General features: G+C 45.3%; 2 protein-coding genes across 2 annotated transcripts; both read right to left on the minus strand.

Moving 5' to 3' along the window:
• Nucleotides 1-1,069: 1,069 nt before the first annotated feature.
• LOC129329377 (zinc finger protein 436-like) lies at nt 1,070-9,889 on the minus strand. Its single transcript, XM_054978924.1, has 4 exons — nt 9,812-9,889; nt 7,393-8,115; nt 6,001-6,127; nt 1,070-5,678 (listed from the first exon to the last, which is right to left on the minus strand). Exons 2-4 carry the CDS (start codon nt 8,101-8,103, stop codon nt 4,393-4,395), a joined length of 2,124 nt encoding a protein of 707 aa, XP_054834899.1. The 5' UTR covers nt 8,104-8,115; nt 9,812-9,889; the 3' UTR covers nt 1,070-4,392.
• Nucleotides 9,890-14,921: 5,032 nt separating this feature from the next.
• On the minus strand, nt 14,922-22,268 carry LOC129329370 (zinc finger protein 345-like). Its single transcript, XM_054978912.1, has 3 exons — nt 21,779-22,268; nt 18,125-18,245; nt 14,922-16,793 (listed from the first exon to the last, which is right to left on the minus strand). Exons 1-3 carry the CDS (start codon nt 22,241-22,243, stop codon nt 15,040-15,042), a joined length of 2,340 nt encoding a protein of 779 aa, XP_054834887.1. The 5' UTR covers nt 22,244-22,268; the 3' UTR covers nt 14,922-15,039.
• Between the last annotated feature and the right edge of the window lie 2,342 nt (nt 22,269-24,610).

Here is a 24,610-nt window from a genome sequence, read left to right on the forward strand (position 1 = left end):
GGAACAGCCCTACCCGGAGTTGACAACCCTACCATGAATGCCAAATGGAACCTCAAAATGCAGAAGCAGTGTATCTGTAAATGCCAAATGTTGGGAACAAACAGGAAGTAGTCAGCTTCAGTTGTGCTTGGAGGCCTCTGATCAGTCAGAGTTGACAATGTTGGGCTAGGTCAACCAATCGTGTTTCATTATATAGCAGCTTCTTATGTTCACAGGAAAGAAAAATGTGAACTCAAGCTAGCAAGCTTTCCCATTGCCTTCATTTCCAGTGGGAAACCAGATTCCGCCCCTCCCCCCTCAAGTGGGAGATACTGGGGCCAGTCAAATGTGAGGGGGGAAACAATTTGTTTTACTAGAAAACTAGGCCTTTAGAGCCATCAACATTGGGGGCATCCTTGTCCTTCTTCTGGGATTATTGTATCTGCTCCCCATTCAGTCCACCTGCCTGGCGGCAGCTCTGTGTAGCTATATCCAAATTCCAAAGGTTCCCACAGGCTCAAAGCAGTTGGGGACCTCTAGCACTTACTATACTGGTGTGATGTACTGGTTAGCATGTCAGACCAGGACTTGGAAGTTACAGGTCCAAACCCCCGCTCACTGTGTGACCTTGGGCCAGTCACACTGTCACAGCCTAACCTACCTCAGAGTATGCCAAAAGATGTGTGTGTGTTACTCCTCCTCCTAGATATATTTACTCATTGGGTGACCTTGGGCCATTGACTTCCTCTTACTCTAACCTACCTCACAGGGTTGTTGTGAGGATAACATGGGGGAAGGAGGACCATTTACAGGATCCCTGTGCTCCTTGGAAGGAAGGTGGAATAAAGTGTGACAGGCAGTGATCTCCTTGGCCTGTTTGTTGTTCTTGACCCAACAACAAAGGACAGTCATCCATTTCTTAGTAGATGTGCTGCTCAACTTGTAAGGCAAATTTCCAAAATATAAATGCACGTTCCGCAGCATGTCTGGCTGTTTTCCTCCCATTGCTCCCCCCCCCCCATTGTCACTCCATGACACAAACCAAACGCTTACAAACTCAACAAAGTTTATTCCACATCCCTAAAATAAAATACAGCCGATGAACCATCAAACTCAAGTAATGAAAGACAAAACTAGGATATTACCAAGTGCTCACTATGTCTTACGCTAGGGTATACTATGTCAAATCCACCATGGATCATCACCTCACTTAGCTACGCGTGAGTTCTCTACTGCTAGACATAGAGCAGGACAACAAGTGACGCCTGACACAGGTTGGACACTTGTCTGCTTCCCTCCAGTTTTGATGGGAAATGTAGGCAGCTTGGCGGAATGTTGGACAAGTGACAGTTGAAAAGTCCACTGGACAGCAGTCAGAGAGCGAAGCTGCGAGACCAGGATGCCTACATTTCCCATCAAAACTTGAAGGAAGCTGACTAGTGTCCAATCTGTGCCTTTTGTCACTTGTGGTTCTGCTCATAGTCCCTTGGCCTAGGCAACGAAGGTCCCGCACAGCAGGAGCGGGGAATGGTGTGACCGTTCTCATCTTTAGAAGTCAAATGAGGCCTGGTGGACAAACTATCAGAATAGGACTGAAGAAGCCGAACTTCATCTCCTCGCTGTGCCATGGAAGCTCACTCCTTTGGGCTCTTACCTCACTCACGGGATTATTGTGATGATAAAATGGATGCGAAGAGAACCACGCAGGTCACTCAAAGCTCCCCAGATGAAGGGTGGGATACCAGCATCTTAGGGTAGCAGACATTCTCTAGTTTATCCTCAGAACAATCGTGTGAGATAGACTAAGTTGAGAGAGAGCGACTGACCCAGTGAGTTTCAGGGGAAAGTGAGGGTTTGATTGTGGGTCTTCCTGATTCTCTCACTGCTACACTACACTGGCTTTCTATCAGAGCACAGACAGAGAGACCCCAGAAGCACTACCTGCTACCTAAGAACTTTCAACTCGGGGCGCCAAAGACTGAACTTGGAATCTTCTTCATTCAAGGGAGGGGCTCTACCTGCTGATCTATGGTGATTTCCGAGACAATAATTATCCTTGCATGAACATGTGAAACTAGCTTATACCATCATTGGTTCATCTAAATGAGTTATTTTCCCAGATTGGTAGCAGTTTTGCTGAACAGTCTTAGGCAGAGAAGAGTTTTCCCCAGCACTGGAAATCTTTTTAACCGGAGATTTCAGGGACTGAAATTGGAACCCCTTGCATGGAGAACTGCATGCACTGGGGCCTTTGTTCAGAACACAAGCATCACACTGCATTCTGTGTGTAGTGACAAAGGCCGCAACTGCCTGCTATTCTGCCATGGGAAAAGGATTGCTTCAGGCGGGGATATCCGTCTATAAACCATCCCTCCAACCCTAGATCAAACTGAATGGGATACAATGAAGCGTCAGTCTCTAGCTCCCAATTCCACATGCTCTGAGAAAGCAATGCATTCAAAAAAAAATTAAGGACTCCTAAATGTTTTTTTAAAAAAGTTCTGACAAATGGAAAACTAGCACAGCAAGGAGTAATATGGGCTTTCTCCTGGATGTGCTAGTTTTCTCTGGTGGGGATTTTTTTCTACACAAGGGTATTTGAAAACAGCATTCTCCACCTGCATTCTGACATCCCTTCCAACATCTTAGCATTCTGCTTCCAAATTGGGCTGCCCATGTAGATCATGCCTTAATCTGTTGTACTTTATCAGTTTCTAGTGGACTGTCTAGTACTGTTCAGTGTTGAAATTCTTGCAAAGAATTCTGGGTTAGGTAGATCTTGGCCTTCAGATCTTGATCTTCAGATGCTCTGAAGAATACAAACTCAGAACCACATCATAGAATCATAGAGTTGGAAGGGGCCATACAGACCACCACCATCATTTGTTAATTTTACTATTTATATAGGGCTATCAATGCATACAGGGGTGCAAAATGGTATGGTATAGCCCAATCTCATAAGATCTCAGTACTTGTATGAGATACTACCAAGGAAGACTCTGAGAGGAAGGGATGGGCAAACTACCTCTGCTCCTCACTTGCCTTGAAGGTCCCTTACTGGGGTCAGTATAAGTCAGTTGCAACTTGATGGCACGAACATACCAATGCATATGGTGCTCTGTAGCGGACCAAGAGACCACCAAGACCCTGTCCTAAGAGACTGAGCAGAGGGTGAATGAGAAGGGCCTGTCTTTCTCTGGTTACACAGGCATGTGTCCAGCTCATGGTGCAGATTTGGGGGGGGTGTCAAATTCTTTATGGAAAGCGTGAGTCTTGAAGAGGGATCTGAAGGAATAGAGTGAGAGAGAGAGCCAGGAACCTGAGTGTACTGGTAGGTGGTTCCAAGCACAACGGGCAGCAGGGGAAGAAAGGGAAGAGTCATTTCTGGGACCAGCTGAGCTTTGGGCAGCTGAAGGTGGCGCAGCCCAAGAAGGAGAGGCCATGGGAAGGGACGTATTGGGCATGAGACGTCATGTGGGGGACAAGGCCATGGATGGCTTTGGAGACAAGTATGAGGAACTCGTTCTGGATACGAGAGCAGAGAGTGTAGAGATTTAAAGAAGGGTGCTACACAGGTAAATGATTTTTGGTGATAGAGTCCCTAGAAGGATTCATTCTGCCATAATCGTTAAGACATCCTGAGTGTGTAATCTTCCCTTTGTACATTTAGCATACCCTAATAGGCCACAGATTAAGATAGGTAGCCGTGTTAGTCTGTCTGTAGCAGCAGAAAAGACCAAGAGTTCAGTCTAACAAAATTTGTGGTAGGGTATGAGCTTTTGTGAAGAAATGAAGCTCTGAAGAAGTGAGCTGTGACTCACCAAAGCTCGTACCCTACCACAAATTTTGTTAGTCTTGTAAGTGCTACTGGACTCTTGTTCTTTTCTTCTTACAGGCCACAAGAGTCTAGGGGGGAAAGCTGACTCAGCAAAACGGAAGCCACATCATCTATGGATCACTGACCTGTTGCCCGTGTGACCCTTTGTTCAACATAAACCTCAGCTCACACCAGGTGGAGAGAGCCTGCAACTCAACAGGAATGGCCAGGTCTGCACAAACCCTTGCAAACTGAGGTCATTTATACATCTAATAACCTAAGAAACAAGAAATATTTTATGACCCGTGAACCTGTATAACTTGGAAAAACTGGTGCTCAGTTTTGTGACATTGTGGGATACATGAGCTTGTAAGAAATGGCTTCATTTCTGTCCTCTGAACGAAGCCCTGTGAATAAACAGACCATGCTTTGTTTATAAAATTCTCTGTCCCGATGCCAGTCTGCATTTTGATCTTCTGTAAAAGGGGCATCTGGTGCTGTATCAGGTTGTAAACAAACAATCCTTTTTCTGAAACAGCCCACCTCTAACTTACACCAAGGGTCAGTATCAACACCTTTGTCCAGAATTCAAGCACTCAAGTGGTTGTCTCTCTTGCGTGGATTCTCTTGTGCCTCCTAAGAGATGCTTTATGACCGAAACTCTGTCCACAATCGGAGCATTCATACGGTTTCTCTCCTGTGTGCACCCTTCTATGATTGACGAGATTAGAGTTAGTACTGAACTTCTGCCCACAATCTAAACACTGGAATGGTTTCTCTCCTGTGTGTACTCTTTTGTGATTGACAAGGTTAGAGCTCGTGCTGAAACTTTTCCCACACTCGCCACATTCAAACGGCTTCTCTCCCGTATGTGTTCGCTCATGGATGAGAAGTTTAGACCGGCTGATGAAGCTCTTCCGGCAGTATGTACATTTATGGGTTTCTTCCCCAGTTTGAGCTTTTTTCCCTGTGTGCAGCCTTTCATGTTTTCTAAGATATGAGCTAGAAATGAAACTCTTCCCACACTCAGCACATTCATATGGCTTTTCCCCTGTATGCGTTCGCCCATGGATAATAAGATCGGCTTTCTGATTGAAGCTTTTGCCACACTCTAAACATTCATACGGCTTCTCCCCCGTGTGTGTTCGGATGTGTATGACAAGTTGTGGTCTGTGGACGAAGCTTTGCCCACACTCAGAACATTTGTAAGGTTTCTCTCCAGTGTGGACTCTTTTGTGCGTTATGAGGTTGGAACTTGAGGTGAAGCTTTTCCCACACTCTGGGCACTCATAGGGTTTCTCTCCCGTGTGGGTTCTTTCATGTACAATAAGAGAAGCTTTGTCACTGAAGCTTCTCCCACAGTCTAAGCATTTATACGGCTTCTCACCGGTGTGGACTCTCGTGTGCTTCATGAGGTTACAGTTTGTACTGAAGCATTTCCCACATTCAGAGCATTTATATGGTTTCTCGCCTGTATGGGTCCTCTCATGAATTATCATGTGTGCGCTGTTGTTAGAGATTTTCCCACAATACGTGCATGTATATAACTTTTGCATTTTCTGATTCCTTGGAAAGTCAAAGCTTTGACGTAAGACTGTTCCCCAGTTGGGACCAGTCCGTTTTCTCTTTGCTTTATGGCTTCCCTCCTGGAAGGTGGTTCCTGATAAACCTTCATCTCTTTTTCCACAAAGGAAAGCTTGTTTTGCCATCTGGCCTTCCTGGCGGTTTTCTTGTCTCTGCTGACTTCCAGCCATCTCTTCTAACTCACAGACTTGGAAAAATTTCCCATTGAGTCTTGCCAAGGACAGTCCGCTGAGGCCTATTTGTGGATGTCTTTTGAAAGGGAAGGGTTCCTCCTCGTTTTCACATGCTTGGTCATTGCCTGTTGAAAGAAATGAAGAATTACTGAGGAATACAAGAGACAAGAACTTCTTGGTGGTGATTCTCAGATTATTGAATTCTTTTCAAAGGATTTGGGGGCTTTTCAGTTTAAAGAAAAGACAACTGAGGAGACATGACAAATCATGTTGGACTCACTGTGACACTGAGAGATCTCTGTCTTTTGGTGCTACACCTCTGAAGATGCCAGCCACAGCTGCTGGCGAAACGTCAGGAACCACAATGCCAAGACCACGGCAATACAGCCCAGAAAACCCACAACAACCATCACCCAAGAAACTTTCCAAAATCCCAGTATCCCTTACCCAGAAAATTGGCCTCCCCATCACTCTCTTCCTCAGCCTCAGCAGAGAGCTGTACATTCATCACCTCTGATGGAGCTTGCTCGGACTTTGGAGAATTAACAGTTACATCTTCCAAAGGCCATGACATCTGGAACAAAGATAGGAGTGTGATTCAAGACTTAAAGAGAAGTTTGAAATGATTAGTTCACAGAACCTACACTGTTAAAAATAATATCCACAGTGGGAAATAACGGCAATGGACGGTCATGGAGGGCAAGTGAAGTCCTGTGAAAACAGACCCTGGGTAGATGGTGGTCCTCCTGTCATTGGTGCATTAGAAAGTGACTTTAGTTCACCCAACGGTGTTTCTGATGGATTTTTCACCCCAGCGCTGGTGATTGAACCCGGGACCTTCTTCACTGAACAACAGCTCCTTCTAAAGCAATCCTACTCTGCTGATGAACTTGCTTTACACCAAGTCACACTATTGGTCTGCTGAGCTTAGCCTTGTTTACCGACTGGTATTGAATCTTTCCTACCCCTGCAATATGAGATCTTTTAAAGTGGGGATGCCAAGAATTGAACCATGGGTCTGAATCTGGGGATCCCAGGAACTGAACTCTCCATCCTCTGCCACTGAACTTTACATTTGTCCACTGCAGTGTTTCCCAACTAGGGCTCCATGGAACCCTGGGGTTCCTCAGGACATCATCAGGCATTCTGCAAAACAATGGTGGGATAAATAAATAAATAATTTGAAATACCACAAAAAGTTCCAGGTATCCCTCAAAATTTTGTGCTTATTAATAGGGGTTCCACCATGGAAAAAAGTTGGGAATCACTGTTCCACTGAGATGAACAGACTACGCATCTGAGCTAAGATTCACAAAACTTTATGCTGGAATAAATTGTGTCAGTCTCTAAAATGCCGCTTGACTCCTGTTTTATTTTGCTGCAACAGACCAACACAACTACCCCTCTCGACTTTTCATCACAGAAGATGCTTAGACATATGGAGTGGAAACTCAGCAACCCTCAAACACAGATGCAAACAGGGATCATTTTTCTATTTGACAGATATCAACAGGATTTCAGACTTCAAGAACTGAGAGTGAAGAATCCGATGTAGCCCACTTACCTCAAAAGATAAGGGATCAGGCCACACTCTCAGACTGGCCTCTCCTTGTAACATTTCCCCACTCCAGCCTTTCTGTTAATTGTAACTTCAAATGTTTCTGATATTGGTGTGCACTCCAGAAGTGTACATTTTTGATGAAGTGAGCGATGACTCACATAATCTTATGCAGGAATTGATTTTGTTAGTCCTTAAGAATTTTAGTCCTTAGAATTTTACAGCCAGTCTCACTATCTCTGCACACCTCCTGGCGTGACGAGGATGAAATGAGAGCTTACCTTTTCTTCCAGTCCCTCTGCCTCCTGCAGCCGCAGCAAGAATTCCTCTGCCAGGGCCACCGCCTGGGCGCAACTCTCTGGAGCGCATTCCTTGACCCAGCTCTGCATTTCCGGGGGCAGGATAATTAGGAACTGCTCCAGAACCAGCAGCTCCAGGATTTGCTCCTTGGAGTGCCTCTCTGGCTTCAGCCACTGATAGCAAAGTTCCTGGAGCTGAATGAAGACCTCTCGAGGCCCCTCAGCCTCCTGGTAGCAGAACCCTCGGAAGTGCTGGCGCTCCATCTCCAAGGTGACGGGCTCTTCCTCATCCACCATTTCTTCCTTCACTTTTACAGAGGAAATGAACTGATCGCAAACTTCACCATCTTTTCCACCCAGACAGGTTTGGGTCACTCCCAGTCTTCTAGGCCACTGGCTGGTGTTAGCTGCTGCCCTGAAGGAGGCTGGACGTTCCCTCAGCCCTTCCCCTGACTGAGACTGAGGTGGGTTTTTCCTCCCTGAGCGAGAGGCCTGCATTGTTTTCACAAAGTTCTGCCATGGAAACTTCCAGTGCTGCTGTAGACCCTCCTCTGGCTCCTGCTTAACCTGGTATGGATTAGCACCAGACAGAAACTGCCTGATGTTTCCAACTTGGATGACATGAGAAGTTTTCCCTCCTGCCTCTACTCTCTCCTTTTCAGTGACTATTGCTTCTGGGCTGTGTTCCTCCATGTTTTTCCTGGCCTGCAGAAATAGAAATTAAGCATTAATCAGGGCAAAGTAAAAGTCATAACCTTCTCTCCAAATATCCACCCATCTGATGAGAGAGGACAACAATTATTTTGAGAGAGGGCCCAAGGCCAACCCTCATTTGCCACTCCTACTGTTGGCTAAAAGGGCACCAATCCTCAGCAGAAGGAAGGCTGGAAGACAGCCCTCATTTGCCATCCCCACTGTCACCATACAGTCCAAAACTGTCTTGGCAAAGAAGGGCTTGAGGCAGGCCCTCACTGGCAACACCTGATGCTAACAAGAGGGCACCGACTGTCTCAGCAGAGAGAAGAGCTGTAGATAGCCCTCACTTCCCACTCTTGCTGCCAGCAAGGAGACCACCAAATTTTTTGACATAGGGAAGGCTTGAAGTCAGCCGTCATTTGCCATCCCTGCTGCCAGCAGACAGGACACAACTGTCTTGGCAAAGAAAGGTCTGAGACCAGCCCTTATTTGCTACCCATGCTTCCAGCAAGACAGCACCAACTTCCTCCACAGAGGGAAGACCTGAGGACAGACCTCATTTACCACTGCTGACCACTATCAAAAACCTAACATTAGGTATGTGTGTGTGTTATGTGCCATCAAGTTGCCTCCGACCTATGGCGACACTATGAATGAAAGACCTTCAAAACGTCCTACCATTGACAGATTTGTTAAACTCCTGCAAAATGGAGGACGTGGCTTCTTTTATTGAGTCAAGCCATCTCGTTTTAGGTCTTCCTCTTTTCCTGCTGCCTTCTACTTTTCCTAGCATTATTGACTTTTCCAGAGAATCTTGTCTTCTCATGATATGACCAAAGTACGATCGCCTCAGTTTTGTTATTTTAGCCTCTAGGGAGAATTCAAGCTTGATTTCATTTAGTATGTACTTATTTGTCTTTTTGGCTGTCCGTGGAATCCACAAAACTCTCCTCCAGCACCACATTTCAAATGAATCAATTTTCTTCCCGTCAGCTTTCTTCACTGTCCAGATTTCCCATCACCAGGAGACCACTTGTAGTACACACACATTTGGAAATATGTCCGCTAATTGGCCTGTATCTTCTCAGCTCCTTCTCTGCTATAGTGATACTAATACTCGCCTGCTTTTGAGTATAATTTGTTAGGATTGCTGTGATAACAGGTGTGAAATGCTTTTAATATTTTTAAAGTGCTATACAAATGTGATCCTATTGTACCCATCGAGACAGAGGTTCATGCTACTGGATCCCTCAAGTGTTAGATCAACAGCCCTGCTATACTGTCTCTGGCAGTGTGATCCTGAAAAAAAAGCCTCACAGCTCTGTGTTTCTGATAATTTATGTTATGGAGACTCTTTCCAATCCCAAAGCAGATTACAATTCAGTCGATTATGGGCTCCTGTATTTTTAAATTGTGTTGTCAATCTATTGCTGGTATCGGTCATTTAAGGTTATAGCCCTTGTTAACAACCCTATAAGGATTTGATAAACTCAGGAATTGCCTAGAAATCAAGAGCGTAGTCATCAAGTACAATGACAGTATTCCTCAAATACCAGTTTCTGGGGAGAAGACAACAAGGGAGTGACATTTGGTATAAATCCGCATCAGTGCAATCCGTATGTCTATACCTACTCCTTCCTGCATTCCTCAAAGCCCACCGATTCCTCCCTTCCACCCTCTTGCACAGATGTTACTGTTTTCTCACCTCTAATTCCTGGCTCCCTCCATGCACAGCAATTCAGCTCCTCTCCAAAGAAACTCACCAGGCCAATGTCCACTTCCAAGCTCAATGGGACAGGAAGGGGCGTTCACTATTCATTCCCCTCGTTTTCCCTACGTTTCCTGCCTCTCTGAGAATCAGAGCTTGGTTGCTGGCTTAACCCTTAGAGCACCAAATACAAGAAGTCTCCGCCTGGGTCATCCAAAGCCGCTCTGACTGATTATTATTCATTTCTGCAACCTGAGGTCCACCTGAACCAGCCCACAGAATGGAGAGGGGGACGCACAGTGCTGGAAGAAGTGGATAGACAGAACATTTTCCTTCCTAAATTTTAGAAACTCAGCTGGCAGAAGATTCTGCATAAAACAAACGTCTGGTGGTCCCTTAAAGGATACAACATTTATTTCAATATACGCTTTTGAGAGTCACACAACTCACTTCTTCAGACTAAAGAAAAAAATCCCCCCACTGCATAATTAACTTGTGGATATGGCTGGCCAACTTCCAGGTGTGGCCTTGAGATCTCCTGCAATTACAACTGCAGGCTTGAGAGATCAGTTCCTCGAGAGAAAATAATAATAACATAATAACATTCGATTTATATACCGCCCTTCAGGACAACTTAATGCCCACTCAGAGCGGTTTACAAAGTGTTATTATTACCCCACAACAATCACCCTGTGAGGTGGGTGGGGCTAAGAGAGCTCAAGAGAACTGTGACTCACCCAAGGTCACCCAGCTGGCTTTGTGGAGGAGTGGGGAATCAAACCCGGCTCTCCAGATTAGAGTCCCGTGCTCTTAACCACTACACCAAACTGGCTTTGGAGGGTAGACTATGACATTATGCCCTGCTGAGGCCCCTCCCCAAACTCCGCCTGCCCCAGGCTCCACCCCCCCCCCAAATGTCCAGGAATTTCTGAATGCGGCTTTGGTAACTATACTTGTTGAACTCACTGCCCCCGTGTGCAGTGATGCAGCCGCTCGTTTAGCTGGCTTCGAAAGGGGACTAGAGGAATTCAATGTATTTCTCTATTTATGTTTATTTTCAGCACTTGCATGCTGCTTTCCCCCATCCCCCAAGGGATCCAAAGCAGCTCACAGAAAAATACCAGAATAGCAATTGACCAAATTAAACAAATCGTATAATTAAATGAATAAAATATGCAGCGTGGACTGCTCTGGATGAGGCTTCCTAATGCAGACCTCAATGTGGGAGGCACACAGGCCCTCCGCCCTTTGGCTTGAACCTCTGGCTCCACCCAAGCCTTTAAAACCTGCAAGGTGAGGAAGACAGAAGCAACGCTTGCTAGCTTGCAGCTGGGGCTGCCAACCTCCAGGTAGGGACTGGAGACCTCCCAGAATTACGGTTCATCTCATAGGTTTGCCGTCCTGGGGCCTGGCGATCTCCCAGAATTACTATTGACCTCCAGAAAACAGAGACCCGTTCCCCGGAGAAAGTGGCTGTTTTAGAAGTTGGACTCTTTGGCATTATACCCCCTGAAGTCCCTCCATTCCCTTATGAATGTGCTGAGTGTGAAAGCAGGGCAGTGATGTCATGTGGTGCACACACTGGCTTGATAGTGATGTGCGATTGCTTCTTTTGCGTTATAGCAGAAGGGGCAGCCAGCCTGGCAAAATAGCATTGTTGCCACTTCATTCTCTCCTGCCCAGAAAAGGTGTCAGGGGGCTCCCATCATTCTAGACTCAACAACCATGCTCAGGTCTGAAGTCAGGCTTGCCAGTCTTTAGATGGGGGTCTGGAGATCTCCCAGAATTTCAACTGATCTCCAGACTCCAGAGATCAATTCCCTTGGGGAAAACAGATGCTTCTGAGGATGAAATCTATGCCATTATACTTCTCTGCGGTCGCTTCCCTCTCCAAACTCCGCGCTCCCAAAGCTCCACTCCCAGATCTCCAACTTGAAGTTGGCAACTCTATCTGAAGCCCTTTCCCCTGATCTGAAGGCTGTGGAGGTTCTCTGTAATGACTCATTTGGGAGATAAATGCACTTGCCGCTTGATTTCATATATTTCAAGGCCTGAGTTCTGGCACTGGAAACATGCCAGGCAGTAGAAACCTGTTGAGACTTGACTGATGATAAAGGAGAAAAGAGACTTAATGTGGAGTTGGGGGGAGATTGTTAGGAATGTTGCTGAAAGTTTTTAACCGCCCTGTTTTGGAATATTGGATTCTTGCTAATATTATGTCTTTTAAACTTGTATCTGTTTACCCTATGGTATTGTTTATGAAAAATCCTTGATACTGTATTGAAATGTGCTTGATACTTGATTGTACTAATCTCATACTGTGTAATCCACCTTGAGTCTCAGTGAGAAAGGCAGACTATAAATAAATAAATAAATAAATAAATAAATAAAATAACTGGCAGATGCATTCCAAATTGATCCTAAGAAGTTCTTCCCCAACTTGGAACATAAAACAAGATTCTGCACAAGCCAGTGGAGGTTGATTGGAGGGGCATTGGCATGGCATCACTTTTGCTAAAAACCCAGACATGACATCATGCCTATCTAGGAATCATCAGAAAATCTATGGTAAAATCCCCTCTATGTAACCCCTCCCAAATTTTCCTTGGAAGTGGCATCATGCCACCGGCCTGACGGCCATTCTTAAAAATAAATTTTCTCCTGCCACCATTCCAAGTAGCAGTGGGGGGAAAAGAGAGGGACTGACAACCCGAGCACAAGCGTAGCTGCTTGTAGGCAGCTTTGCAATTGCAGGAGCAGGAGCCCACGTTTTACATCTAATGAGGAAGACGCCTGCTCTCACCCAGCCCTCTCTTCTAACTAGGGTCACAAAGGCTGAGAGGAGAGCTTAGAGATAGAAATGCCAGCAGACATTGAGCTCCTTTGGACTGGGGGACTTGGCAGGGGAGGAGGGGAATACATCTTGATTCTGGGTATGAGCATGAACACAGGGATGCAGTGCGCAGTCGGTTGTTCCCGCGCCTTGTAGGTGCAACATTTTGAACTGTTGATAACCTGCTTACATACCCATGAGGTTTTTCATCTCTTTAACCAAAACAACAAGCACTTGGCTTTTGAAAGCATGGAAGTAAAGCACCTGCATGAATTGTAAAGAGGCAATGCAAAATCACATGGGTGAGGTGGGATTAGGAAGTGTTCCTTGGAACAAGAATTGGGGTGCTACATTCTGGCTATGCAAGGTTGGAGGGTCTATCATCACCTCCGATGTTTGCAGTCTCATGCGAGTCCCGGAAGGTAGAAGTTTCTCTTGAGCGCCTGCTGGCCGTGGTGACATTGCATGGATTCTGGTTTTAATCTTTCTGATTTCTGCAACTATCCCCCTCCCCACTGCAAGAGATACATGAAATTTCAATTTGGCATTTAGCGTCTGATGAAGTGTGTGTGTTTGTTGCTGTCGGAAAGGGCATGTAAGTATGTATAACCTGCAAACGATGCGTGCGATTGCCTTCCAGAAGACAGCTTGCGACTCTACTGTACTGCACATTACAAAAGTTCCAGACAGACAATTAATATCCTGTTCAGAAGATGGCAGCGTTCAGATATGGGAAATACGAGAAAAGCAGCAACGCACAGCTGAGCCTGTTCCATCACGGATTTTTTTTTAGCACTTGGAGATTTGTAAGGGCAACCAAACAACCCAGCAACAGAGCCAAAAAGGCACAAGAGAGCACCACTTCGAATCTTCCTGGGATTTGATTGGGCACCCATCAACTGTGCAGATGTTCTTGTACTGACCCTGTGAACACTGTTTGGCGATTCTCTCCGTTGATCATCTCATTATTTCGGGGGGAAGGGGGAGGGAGAATGAGAGTCTAGACTGCATCATTGAATGTTATTTCATAAATCAGATCAAAGTGAAGATTTGCAACTTCAGATCTGAGGTGACATTACAGGAGATAAATGGTCATACGAAACAAGAGTTATTTGCAATGCGATCCTATGCAGTTACTCTTAAATTTGTCTGCATGGGATTTCACTGTTGACGCTTCAGGTGCCAAGAATAACTTTGTCAACTTGCAAAGCCTTCTAATTAAATTTCTTGCTGTCATGGAATCTGTAGTTGGTAGTACTAGACAGGGAGATTTGTTTATCCCCCTGGAACATTGCCTTCCACCAGCAGGTGAAGCTGTTTCATCTGGCATACTTTTTCTTATTTGTATTTAATTGCTGCTTTTATATATATGCAGTTGATTAAAAGCTGGTTTTTAATGTCTTTTTGTTTGTTCCCCACCTTGAGGGCCCTAATTGGCCAGAAAGACAGCTTTTGTTTTAATGTTTTAAAGAAAATATCTTTCAATGTAGAATTGTATCGTGTCAGGACACTTAAAATCCGAAATCGGTTATGGATTGTTGCCACTTATTTGCAAAGATTCATTTACATCATCGTGGGAAAATCTTACGGACTCTAAATTGTCTACTTGGAATCTGCCAATGATATGCTTGCCAGCTCATCTACAAATGAGCTTTATAAAGTAATCAAGGACCATATTTTAAAACTATAATAGTACATGTTTTGGTACTCTGGTTTGTTCTCCTATTGCATATTATTTTCAACAATGTACAAAAATATTTATATACATTGATGATGTAACAAGCCTTTATGATGGCCCAAATGGACCATTTATCATCCGAGGTGTTAACTGGACCTTATTCAAGGATTCCCTTTTCTGAAAGAATTTGCTCATGCCCTGCAGGAAGAATTGAGACCTTAGCACATAATGTTTTTGACTGTCCATTGAGAGCTGAAGCTAGGAAAAAGTTTCTTTATTTTCTCTAATTCCAAAGTCTAGTATGAAAAACTAACCTAAGATTAGTTGGCTTCTTTCAGATTCTGATTATCATGCTACCTTCTGTATGGCAAAGTTTTTTGCAACCCTGTATTGAGTATTTCTGTTCTGTTGTAGTCCATGTGGCTTTTAACAGTATAATTAAAGAATTGTGTAGAATTTAATAGGGAAAGTGAAAGCTTGAAACTTAAAACCTACATCAGATGCATTAACTAATATGAATGTACTCTGTGAAAAGCAGGTAAGAGAGATTGAAAAGTATGTTTATTAATATGACACAAACTCTATAAAGTGGCATTCTAAGGAAATAAAATTCACCGGTTGTAACGTTTAAATCAGTCCCCTGTAGAAACATGTCTTCAGCTTTTATGGGCCTTTCTTTCCACAGCCATCCCCATAACCTGAATATCTGTCCATTCATGTGTGCATTTTATGATGTCTACTAAAACTAGAGGGGCTGGAGAACTTTTTCCCACACTCTAAACATTTATATGGCTTCTCTCCTGTGTGCGTTCTTTTATGTTCTGCAAAGACAGTGCTATACTTGAAACATTTCCCACAGTCTAGACATTTATATGGCGTTTCCCCAGTATGGGACCGCCTATGCACCACCAGATTTGAGCTCTGACTGAAGCTCTGGCCACAGTCTGTGCACTGATAGGGTTTCTCTCCTGTATGGGTCCTCTCATGTATAACAAGATGTTGCTTGTACCGGAAGTTTTTCCCACACTCAGAGCATCCGTATGGTTTTTCTCCCGTATGGGTTCTCTTATGCAGATATAGGCTGGCTTTGTCGTTAAACCGTTTGTCACAGTCTGGGCAGGAAAATGGCTTCTCTCCTGTGTGGATCCTCTCATGCTTCACAATATGATGTTGGCGCCTGAATCGTTTCCCACACGTGGAGCACTCATACGGCTTCTCTCCTGTATGGGTTCTCCTGTGTTGAACAAAGGATATTTTAAAACTGAACTTTTTGTCACAGTCTGTGCATTGGTATGGTTTCTCTCCCGTATGGATTCTCTTGTGACGAACAAAGTTTGACCGTTGGCTATAGTGTTTCCCACAATCTGAGCATTCATATGGTTTCTCTCCTGTATGGGTTCTCTTGTGCACACGAAGGCTTTGCCTCTTACTGAAGCCTTTCCCACAGACTGAGCATTTATATGGTCTTTCGCCCGTATGGGTTCTCCGGTGTATGGTAAGAGCAGTTTTATCACCAAAGCTTTTTTCACAGTCTGAACATTGGTGGGGTTTCTCTCCTGTGTGAGTTCTCGCATGTGAAAGGAGATTCTTTTTAAGGCTGAAATGCTTTCCACAGTCCGAGCACTTGTATGGTTTCTCTCCTGTGTGGGTCATCATGTGTTTCTGAAGATTTCCTTTCTGACTAAAACCTTGCCTGCATTCTGAACACTTAAAGGGTTTCTCTCCTGTGTGTATCCTTTGGTGAGTGACAAGACTACATTTTGTAGTGAAGCTTTTACCGCATTCTGAACATTCATACGGCTTCTCACCCGTATGGGTCCTCTGATGCTTGCTAAGGTTTGCTTGTTGATTAAAGCTTCTCCCGCAATCTGGGCATCCGTAGGGTTTCTCTCCTGTGTGCGTTCTCTCGTGTACAACAAGTAGCGCTCTGTAACTGAACCTTTTCCCACAATCTAAGCATTTATGCTCTTTCTTACCTGTGTGAATATTCTTATGTCTACTAAGATTTGCTTTATGATTAAAGCTTCTCTCACAGTCTGTGCATTTGTACGGTTTCCCCCCTCTGTGGGTCCTCTCATGCATAACGAGGAATGCTCTGTTGTTAAAGGTCTTCCCACAGTAGGAACATTTATACGATTCTTCCTTTGCTTGCCTTTTCCGAATCCTTAGAAAGCCAGAATTCTGAGGGAATCTTTTTCCACGGCTGCTGTTTCTCTTACTCCGGTGGATTCCCTCTGGGTACAAGCCAACATCATTGTCTTCACAAACGAAGGATTTTTTTGCCATCTTCGGCAGAGGGTTTTCTTGGTGCTTTTGGGGTCTTTGCTGGCTTCTCGATGCTTCATCCTCCTCAGGACTTGGGTACAGCTTCCCTTTAGCGCTCTTGAATGAGAGTCCACTGGTCCCCACTTGCTTAGCTCTTCCCAGCTCAATGGCTTTCTTCTTATTGGCCTTTGCTTGGTTGCTGCCTAGGGGGTGGAGAGCACAGAAAATGGAATGAAGAGAACAGTGAGGAGAAAAAGCAGGCCTCTAACTGGGGGAATACAACAGAAAACCAATCTGTACCATGAAATGCTATGGCTGGCACCACAAGATTAGGAAAGACAGAAATCCCCCTGCTTGTACCTCAGTGGATGAAGGATTGAAATTTGCTAGTTTTTCTACTGGAGATGGCCAGAAAAACAGATAGGCGCCATGCTGTCACACCGTGATTACATAAGGAGTCTAGCAGAAGGGTCAATTAAAACTGAAATGTAACACAAAGCACTCTATTAATAAGCAGTGGGTTTCTATCCCTTTCCCCCCCCTCACCACTCACAAACATGTCCACCATCTTCCTCCATTTCCCCCCTTTTTTTTGATTTTCCCTCTTCTTTGTTTAATAACCTCATCATTTATTTATTTTATTTTACTTCATTTATATACCACCTTTCTCCTCAACGGGGACCCAAGGTGGCTTACATAATAATCCTCACCTCCACTTTATCCTCACATCAACCCTGTAAGGTAGGTTAAGCTTCTTGCATAACCCCGCCATCACCACTATAGATGGGCACGAACCGGAAAAAAACCAAACCATGTGGTTCGTCAAATTTCATGAATCACAAACCACGAACTTTCACAAACCTGCCCCTGGTTCATGAACCAGTTCGTTTGGTTCATGAAAATGTCACATCCAGTTCAGAAAACCATCACTTCCGGGCCAGCAGATCACTTCCGGGCCAGCAGAAGGTCTGCAGGAAGTCCATCCCCTGTTGCCTAGGAAACTGATTGATTAGTACCAGGCTGTCTGCAGTGACGAACCAAAAAAACAAACCAAATGAACCAGCCTAAAAGTTTGTGGCAGTTCGTCAGAAATGGGATCTGACAAACTGCGGTTCGCAAACCACAAACCAGCCTGGTTCATGCTTAACTTTGGTTCGTATTTTGGTTCATGCCCATCTCTAATCACCACTACCACAAAGGCATGGTCTACACATACAAACTTAACAAGGTGCTTGAACAGGTCATACCACTTCCAATGGGTGGGAGGGGGTCACTTATGTAAGGCTCTCTTTTGTAAAAACTCTCTGCAAATCAAATATAGTGCTATTGAGAGAGGGGACTCTCTTAGCCGCTGACTTACTGTACAAGTTTTCCATCTACAGGGAATTATTAATAATGAGGAGGTGGATTTCTTCACTTACAGTCTGGGGTGGTACTGTCCATTCTCTCAACTCATTCCTACCTCCATTCTGCTGCATGTGTGAACCAGGCCTTGCAGCTCAACCCCAACCATAGTTCATCTCCTAACTCTTACCAAGCAAATTATCCTGACCATTGGATGCCTGTTTGACCTCTGTGGAATGTTGCAATTTGTCTGTTGGATCCTGCTCAGACTCGGAAACATTCCCATCTACGCCTTCCAAAGGCTCCAGTGTCTGAAATAAAAGGGAAGGTTCAGTTCAAAAACATAATGGGAAATTTGCTGTGAAATCCTCAGCCCAGTTACATCCTTTCAAGCCCAATCACTTCTATGGGACTTAGAAGAGTCTACCCTTCACTTACGATTGCATTGTGAGGCGCTACCTGTCAATGAGTTACACACTGTAAGTCCAAGGTTTAAAGTTCTTCGACTCTCCAGGTGAAAGATCTCAGGAAGCTGGTGCTGGAAAAGGCTGCTCTCTGCTCAAGGCCTTGGAGAACCACCATTAGTTAGAGCAGACAAGCATGAACTAAGGTTGCAGACCAATAGTCTGATTTAGTATAAAGCAAAACCCACATGCATCTACTTACATGGGGGGGGGGGCGGGGTTGTCCATGGCTCAGTGGATAGGATCAGCTGCTTTATATGGAGAAGGCACCTGTGAAGGCCATTACCTGTGCACTGGATCCTTGCCCATCTTGGCTATTAAAATCACTTGAGGACGACAAAAATGAAGCCTTGAGGTCTAGGCAGCTCCCTTGGGCCAGACAGGAAATTATCTGCCCACTAATTCAATAACCATGCCTAGACAAAAATGGCTCCGCTAATTATCACCCACTCTCTAATCTGCCCTTTCTAGGCAAAGTAATTGAGAGAGCAGCAGCTGACCAGCTCCAGGTCTTCTTGGATCACTCTGCTGCTTCGGACCAGTTTAGTTTCAGGCCAGGCTATGGGATGGAGACAGCTGTCATGGCTTTACTTGATGACCTCCAGCTGAATGTAGACAAAAGCCATGCTTCTTTGTTGTTCCGCCTGGATCTATCTTCCGTGGCAGACTGCAGCACCGTATCTATCTGATACGGTAGACTATGCATCTTTCTGAGCCATTTGGTGGCAAAAATGGGTATCAACAGATGTGCCTTGGACTGGTTTAAATCATTTCTCATGGAGACCAGCTATCTCCGCAGTTGGAATTATCTTCCATGGTTCCATAGAGCACAATCGTATCTCCTCTGTTATTAAACCTCTGTGTAAAGCCATTAGGAAAATTCATTTGTAGCTAGGGGATTGGATGCCATCAATAAGCAGATGACACCCAGCTCTATATCTCACTATCCAGATGCAGTAGAGATCTTGAGTCACTGTCTGACAGCTGTGGACAAATGGCTGGGGGAAAAAACCAAATTAAACTGAATCCAGACAAGACAGGAATGATACTGGTTGGGAAGGCAGAGATCTCAAAGTACATCGTGCTCCCCACTTTCGATGGAGTTCGCCAGACGCTTGCAGACTGAGTTAAGAGTCTAGGGGTTATACTAGATTCGGTACAACTGCTAGAAAAACAAAGTAAGGCAGCTGCAAAAAAAATGCTTTCTGCAAATTCAGTCTAGCCTGGGAGATGGCCCCCTACCTCAGCACGGTTGATCTGGCCTCCTGGATCAATGCTATGGTAGCATCAGGACTTGACTACTGTAATGCACTGTACATAGGTCTCCCCTCTAACTGCCAAGTTTACTCGGAGACTCCAGTTGGTGCAGAAGGCTGCAGCTTGGTTATTATTAGGAGCTTGGGTGAACATGAACATGACTCCCATTCTGCAGTCACTCCCTTGGCTACCTATCAGTTAGCAGGCTCAGTTCAAGCTACTGGCTATCAGCTACAAAGCTCTTCACAGCCTTGGTCAGGCATATCTACAGGACTGCCTCTTTCCCTATATTCCACTATGGGAGCTTCGCTCACCCAAACTGCCTTCTGCAGGTGCCGCCTTGCATATGGGCAAAATCAGCAGCTACCTGTACATGTACAATCTCTGTGGAGGCACCTACTTTGTGGAATGGCCTTCCTAAAGAGGTCAGGAAAGCTCCCACTCTCCTAGCTTTCCACAAGCTATGCAAAACAGAAATATTCAAGAAGGCTTTTTATGCAGATAGGAGGGCTGTACTGTAAGAAAGTGGTCTCAAAGAGATGCATGTGTAAAGGGACAGGAACTATAGACTTTACTATTATGTACTGTCTGTTGCTGTAAGTGTGATCCTATTGGGTAGTTTCTATGTTAATTTGTCAGAATGGCTTATCTTTCAGCATTTCTTCAGCTCTATATTGAATTCCTGCTGGTTTTAAATCTTCACAAATTTACATTTATATGCACTATTACATTGTTTATTGAAATGTCTTTGAAATGAATTGTACTGTCTTAGTGAGAAAGACAGACTAATAAAGTAATTAACAACAACAGTAAAGAGTTTGGTAGCACCTTTAAGACTAACCAACTTTATTGTAGTATAAGAAGAGCCCCATGGCGCAGAGTGGTAAGCTGCAGTACTGCAGCCCAAGCTCTGCTCACGACCTGAGTTCAATCCTGGCGGAAGCCGGGTTCAGGTGGCCGGCTCAAGGTTGACTCAGCCTTCCATCCTTCCAAGGTTGGTAGAAAGAGTACCCAGATTCCTGGGGGTAAAGTGTAGATGACTGGAGAAGGCAGTGGCAAACCACCCCATAAAAAGTCTGCCAAGAAAACGTCGTGATGCCACATCCCCCCATGGGTCAGTAATGACTCGGTGCTTGCACAGGCTACCTTTACCTTTTTTAAGCTTTTGAGAACCACTTGTGTTGAGTCTCAGTGAGAAAAGGCAGATTATAAATAAAGTAAATAACAACAACAGTAGAGAGTCCAGTAGCACCTTTAAGACTAACCAAGTTTATTGTAGCCTAAGCTTTTGAAAACCACAGCTCTCTTTATCAGATGCAGCTGACAAAGAGAGCTGTGGTTCTCAAAAGCTTATGCTACAATAAACTTGGTTAGTCTTAAAGGTGCTACTGGACTCCTTAGTATTTTGCAACTACAGACTAACACGGCTAACTCCTCTGGATCAACAACAACAATAATAATAGAGAAGGCTCCATGTTCGATACCCAGCATCTCCCTTTAAATAAATGTAAGGAAGCTGGTGGTGGGAAAGACCCATTTCTTCCTGAGAATCTAAAGAGCTGCATAGGGATGCCAACTCCCACTTGGGAAATTTCTGGAGATTTAGGGGTGGTGCCTGGGTAGGATGGAGCTTGGGGAGGCAGCTCAGCAGGCACGTGATGCCATAGAGTCCGCCTTACATAGTACTCATTTCCTCAATGGAAGCTAATCCCCCTGTAGCCTGGAGGTCTGCTGTCATTCCGGGATAGCTCCAGCCCCCAGCTCGAAGTTGGCAAACCTAGCAACCATGGCCAATTTCCCCACCACCGTGGAAAGGCAACACTGAACTGGACAGACCAATGGGCCAACTTGTGACAAGGCAGCTTCCTAGGAAACGTTTTATTGCCTCAGGGTCAGCCATAGATCGGCAGTACATTTTGCATGCAGAAGCTGGATAACATACCTAGTGGTTGGGGAAGGTATTCAGTGCCCTGAGGGGCAAAGCTTCATTTTCCCATCTACCTCCTACCCTCTCCTCTTACTAGCAGAAAAAAATAAGCACGTGAGCAACAATAACAAAATGAAGACAACATGACCAAGCAAGCCACAGAATGCAAAGAGCCCACCTGCAGCTCTGCTTTTACCTTCTGTCGTCGTTCCTCTTCCTGTCGCAGCCTCAGCAAGAAATCTTCAGCCAGGGCCACTGCCTTGGTACCAGTCTCTGGGCCACATTCCCTGACCCACCTCTGCATTTCCTGGGGCAGGATGCTCAGGAACTGCTCCAGGATGAGCAAGTCCAGAATCTGTTCCTTGGTGTGTCTCTCGGGCCTCAGCCACTGACGGCAAAGCTCCCGGAGTTGGCTCAGTATCTTGTGGGGCCCTACGGCTTCCTGGTAGCTGAACTGCCTGAAGTGCTGGCGCCACATCTCTGAGCTGACGGTGTCTTGTACATCCACACCCTCTTCCTTCACTTTCTCAGGAGGAGCCAGCCTCTCAGAGGCCTCACCGCCTTCTCCAGTGAGGCCTGGCTGCATGGGGGTTACATGGCCTCCTGTAGGCTGACAAGGGACCTCAGGTACTCCCTTCAAAGAGGCCTGAATTTCCCTCATCTCCTCCTCTGACTGAGGTGGAGGCACTTCTGGATTTTTCCACCCTGACTGAGGGGACTCCACCGTCTTCAGGAACTCCTGCCACTGGGCCTCCCAACTGTGCTGTACTCCTGGCTCTTGCTTCACCTTTTGTGGAATCGCCTCAGACAGAAACTCTCTGATGGTCCCGACTTGGAGAATCAAAGGTTCCCTAACCCCAACATCCAAACACTTCTCTGCTTCAAGTCCTACTGAATCTTGCTCTTCCATGGCAATCCTAGACCAATGGAAAATTAACAGTCTTAGGTACAGTGCTTTGCAAACTGGACCCAAAAATCGCCAAACACTTTGTTCAGTCTAAGTTTTAGAAAACACAAAGGCAATGTCAAATTAATACCACCATCACCCTGGAAAAAATTGATGATATAATTTTTGATAACTCCCTCCAAGTAGCAGCATATTTCATTGCCATAAAGGCAAAACTTTATGGAATACAAACCGAGAGCTGAAAGGGATTCAAAATGCCATCAAAACTTTTGACCGTAAGCCAACATATCTAGTATTTTTAAAACCAATCCTTCCTCCAATGATCTTGGTATGATGAACCTGGCTCTCTCTGCCAATACTTTATCCTCACAACAACCCTTTGAGGTAAGTAAGGCTGAGAGTGTGTGACTGGCCCAAGGTCACCCAGTGAGTTTTGCAGCTTAATGGGGATTTGAACCCGGGTCTCCCGGATCCTAGTCTAACACTAACCACTATACCACACTGGCTCTCAGTACCTAAATATCCAAGATAGTTTCTTGTCTAGCCTGTGTGGTATATTGATTAGAACACAGAGCTGGGACCAGAAAAACTTGAATTCAAATCCCTCATAAGCGGAGTCATTCCTCACCAACACACAGAGGTCACCCCATGAGCAAATTTAGTGACCTTCCCAGTGGTGTTCCTTTCTCCTACGGGGGGGGGGGGGGAGGGCCTCACCAGCAGGGGAATGAGGGCTGGTGCATTGTGCCTGTCCAACCAAGGGAAGTGAAACATGCATCTGTTTTTGCAGCTGCCAGTTGTCTATCTAGTTCAACATTAGATAGCCTGTGTGGTGTAGTGGTTAGAGTGTTGGGCAAGGTTCTGTGTGACCCAGGTTTGAATCCCCATTTCTGCCATGGAAGTTGTTTTGGACCCCCATTGGGGAAAAAGGGCGGGGATATAAACCAATATATAAATAATCTACTCTAACTTGCAGCACGTCTCAAACAGTGCTTTTTCCAGCCCTGCCACCTGCACAGTAGCTGAATGTGGGACCATCTGTGTGCAAAATTTGTGCTATACACCGCTCCCAGACGAGCCTGATCTCCTCAGATCTCAGAAGCTAAGAAAGGTCAGCCTTAATTAGTAACTGGATGGGAGACCTCCAGTCAAGACCAGTGTTGCAGACGCAGGCAATGGCAAACCACCGCCGTTAGTCTCTTGCCATGAAAATCCCACCAGGGGTCGCCATAAGTCAGCTATGACTTGAGGGCACCCCACACACATACCACCGAGCTATGCCCCCCTCGTGGGAGCTCTAGCTAGCCACTGGGAACACATCAGTGGTCCAGGCAGGCTTATCAGCGGCTATTTAGTAAGACAGCCAAGAATGGACCCTCCATGTTCAGGGGCAACATACCACTGAATACCAGGTGCTGACAATAGACAATTCCTACCTTCTCCACGCCTTGCTCTGGGAGCTTCCAGCGGCATCTGACTGAAAACAGAGAGATGAATTACAATGGAAAGATCCAGTAAAGAAATTCTTCCGTGCCTCCCCCCATACAATCCCCAATATCCGTCCTCCAACTAGATCTCCTTCTGCAGTTTCTCCCTCTGCTCTGCTTTGCTCAGCTGCTCAGTTTAACTCACCTCACCTGTTCAAACGATGCTCCCTCTTGCAAACAGGGAGGGGGTGAGGCATGAAAAGCCTCTTGCCTCCAGCTTTCTTCCCAACAAAGAGGGAGGAAAATGCAAAGAGGATGATCAGTCCTCTCTAGGCACAAAGAACTCTGTTACTTTAACTCTTAGGAAGGATACCTGTTTAAAAAGCAAGCTTTTCACGGGCTGTTGTTAAATTTGGCTGTTGCTGCTTCTTTTTTTTAAAATGAGGACATGAAGCGGCAACATGCAAGAACCCACAAAGCAAAAGTAGATTATTTAACAACATCTCTGTGCAGCTAATTCAACTGAATGGGGGGTGGGATGGAATGGCACACAAGCCCCCCATGTTTAAAATAAGAGATTCGTTTGGATCTAGATTGCTGGTTTGCTGACAAAAACGAATAAAAGGGAACCAACAAGAAATGTCTGACTTCAGGCCATACAAATGATCAATGAGTGGAATTCACTGCCACAGGA

Source organism: Eublepharis macularius, chromosome 4 (genome assembly GCF_028583425.1).
Source record: "Eublepharis macularius isolate TG4126 chromosome 4, MPM_Emac_v1.0, whole genome shotgun sequence".
NCBI lineage: Eukaryota > Metazoa > Chordata > Lepidosauria > Squamata > Eublepharidae > Eublepharis > Eublepharis macularius.

Coding starts and splice junctions, on each gene's coding strand:
- LOC129329370 (XM_054978912.1), bottom strand. CDS start 22,243: ATGAGGGAAATTCAGGCCTCTTTGAAGGGAGTACCTGAGGTCCCTTGT. Junction 18,246..21,778: donor AAGAGGAACGACGACAGAAG/GTAAAAGCAGAG, acceptor CTTTTATTTCAG/ACACTGGAGCCTTTGGAAGG. Junction 16,794..18,124: donor TGGTCAGGATAATTTGCTTG/GTAAGAGTTAGG, acceptor TCCACCCCCTAG/GCAGCAACCAAGCAAAGGCC.
- LOC129329377 (XM_054978924.1), bottom strand. CDS start 8,103: ATGGAGGAACACAGCCCAGAAGCAATAGTCACTGAAAAGGAGAGAGTA. Junction 6,128..7,392: donor CAGAGGGACTGGAAGAAAAG/GTAAGCTCTCAT, acceptor TCTTTGTTCCAG/ATGTCATGGCCTTTGGAAGA. Junction 5,679..6,000: donor TGGGGAGGCCAATTTTCTGG/GTAAGGGATACT, acceptor TTCTTTCAACAG/GCAATGACCAAGCATGTGAA.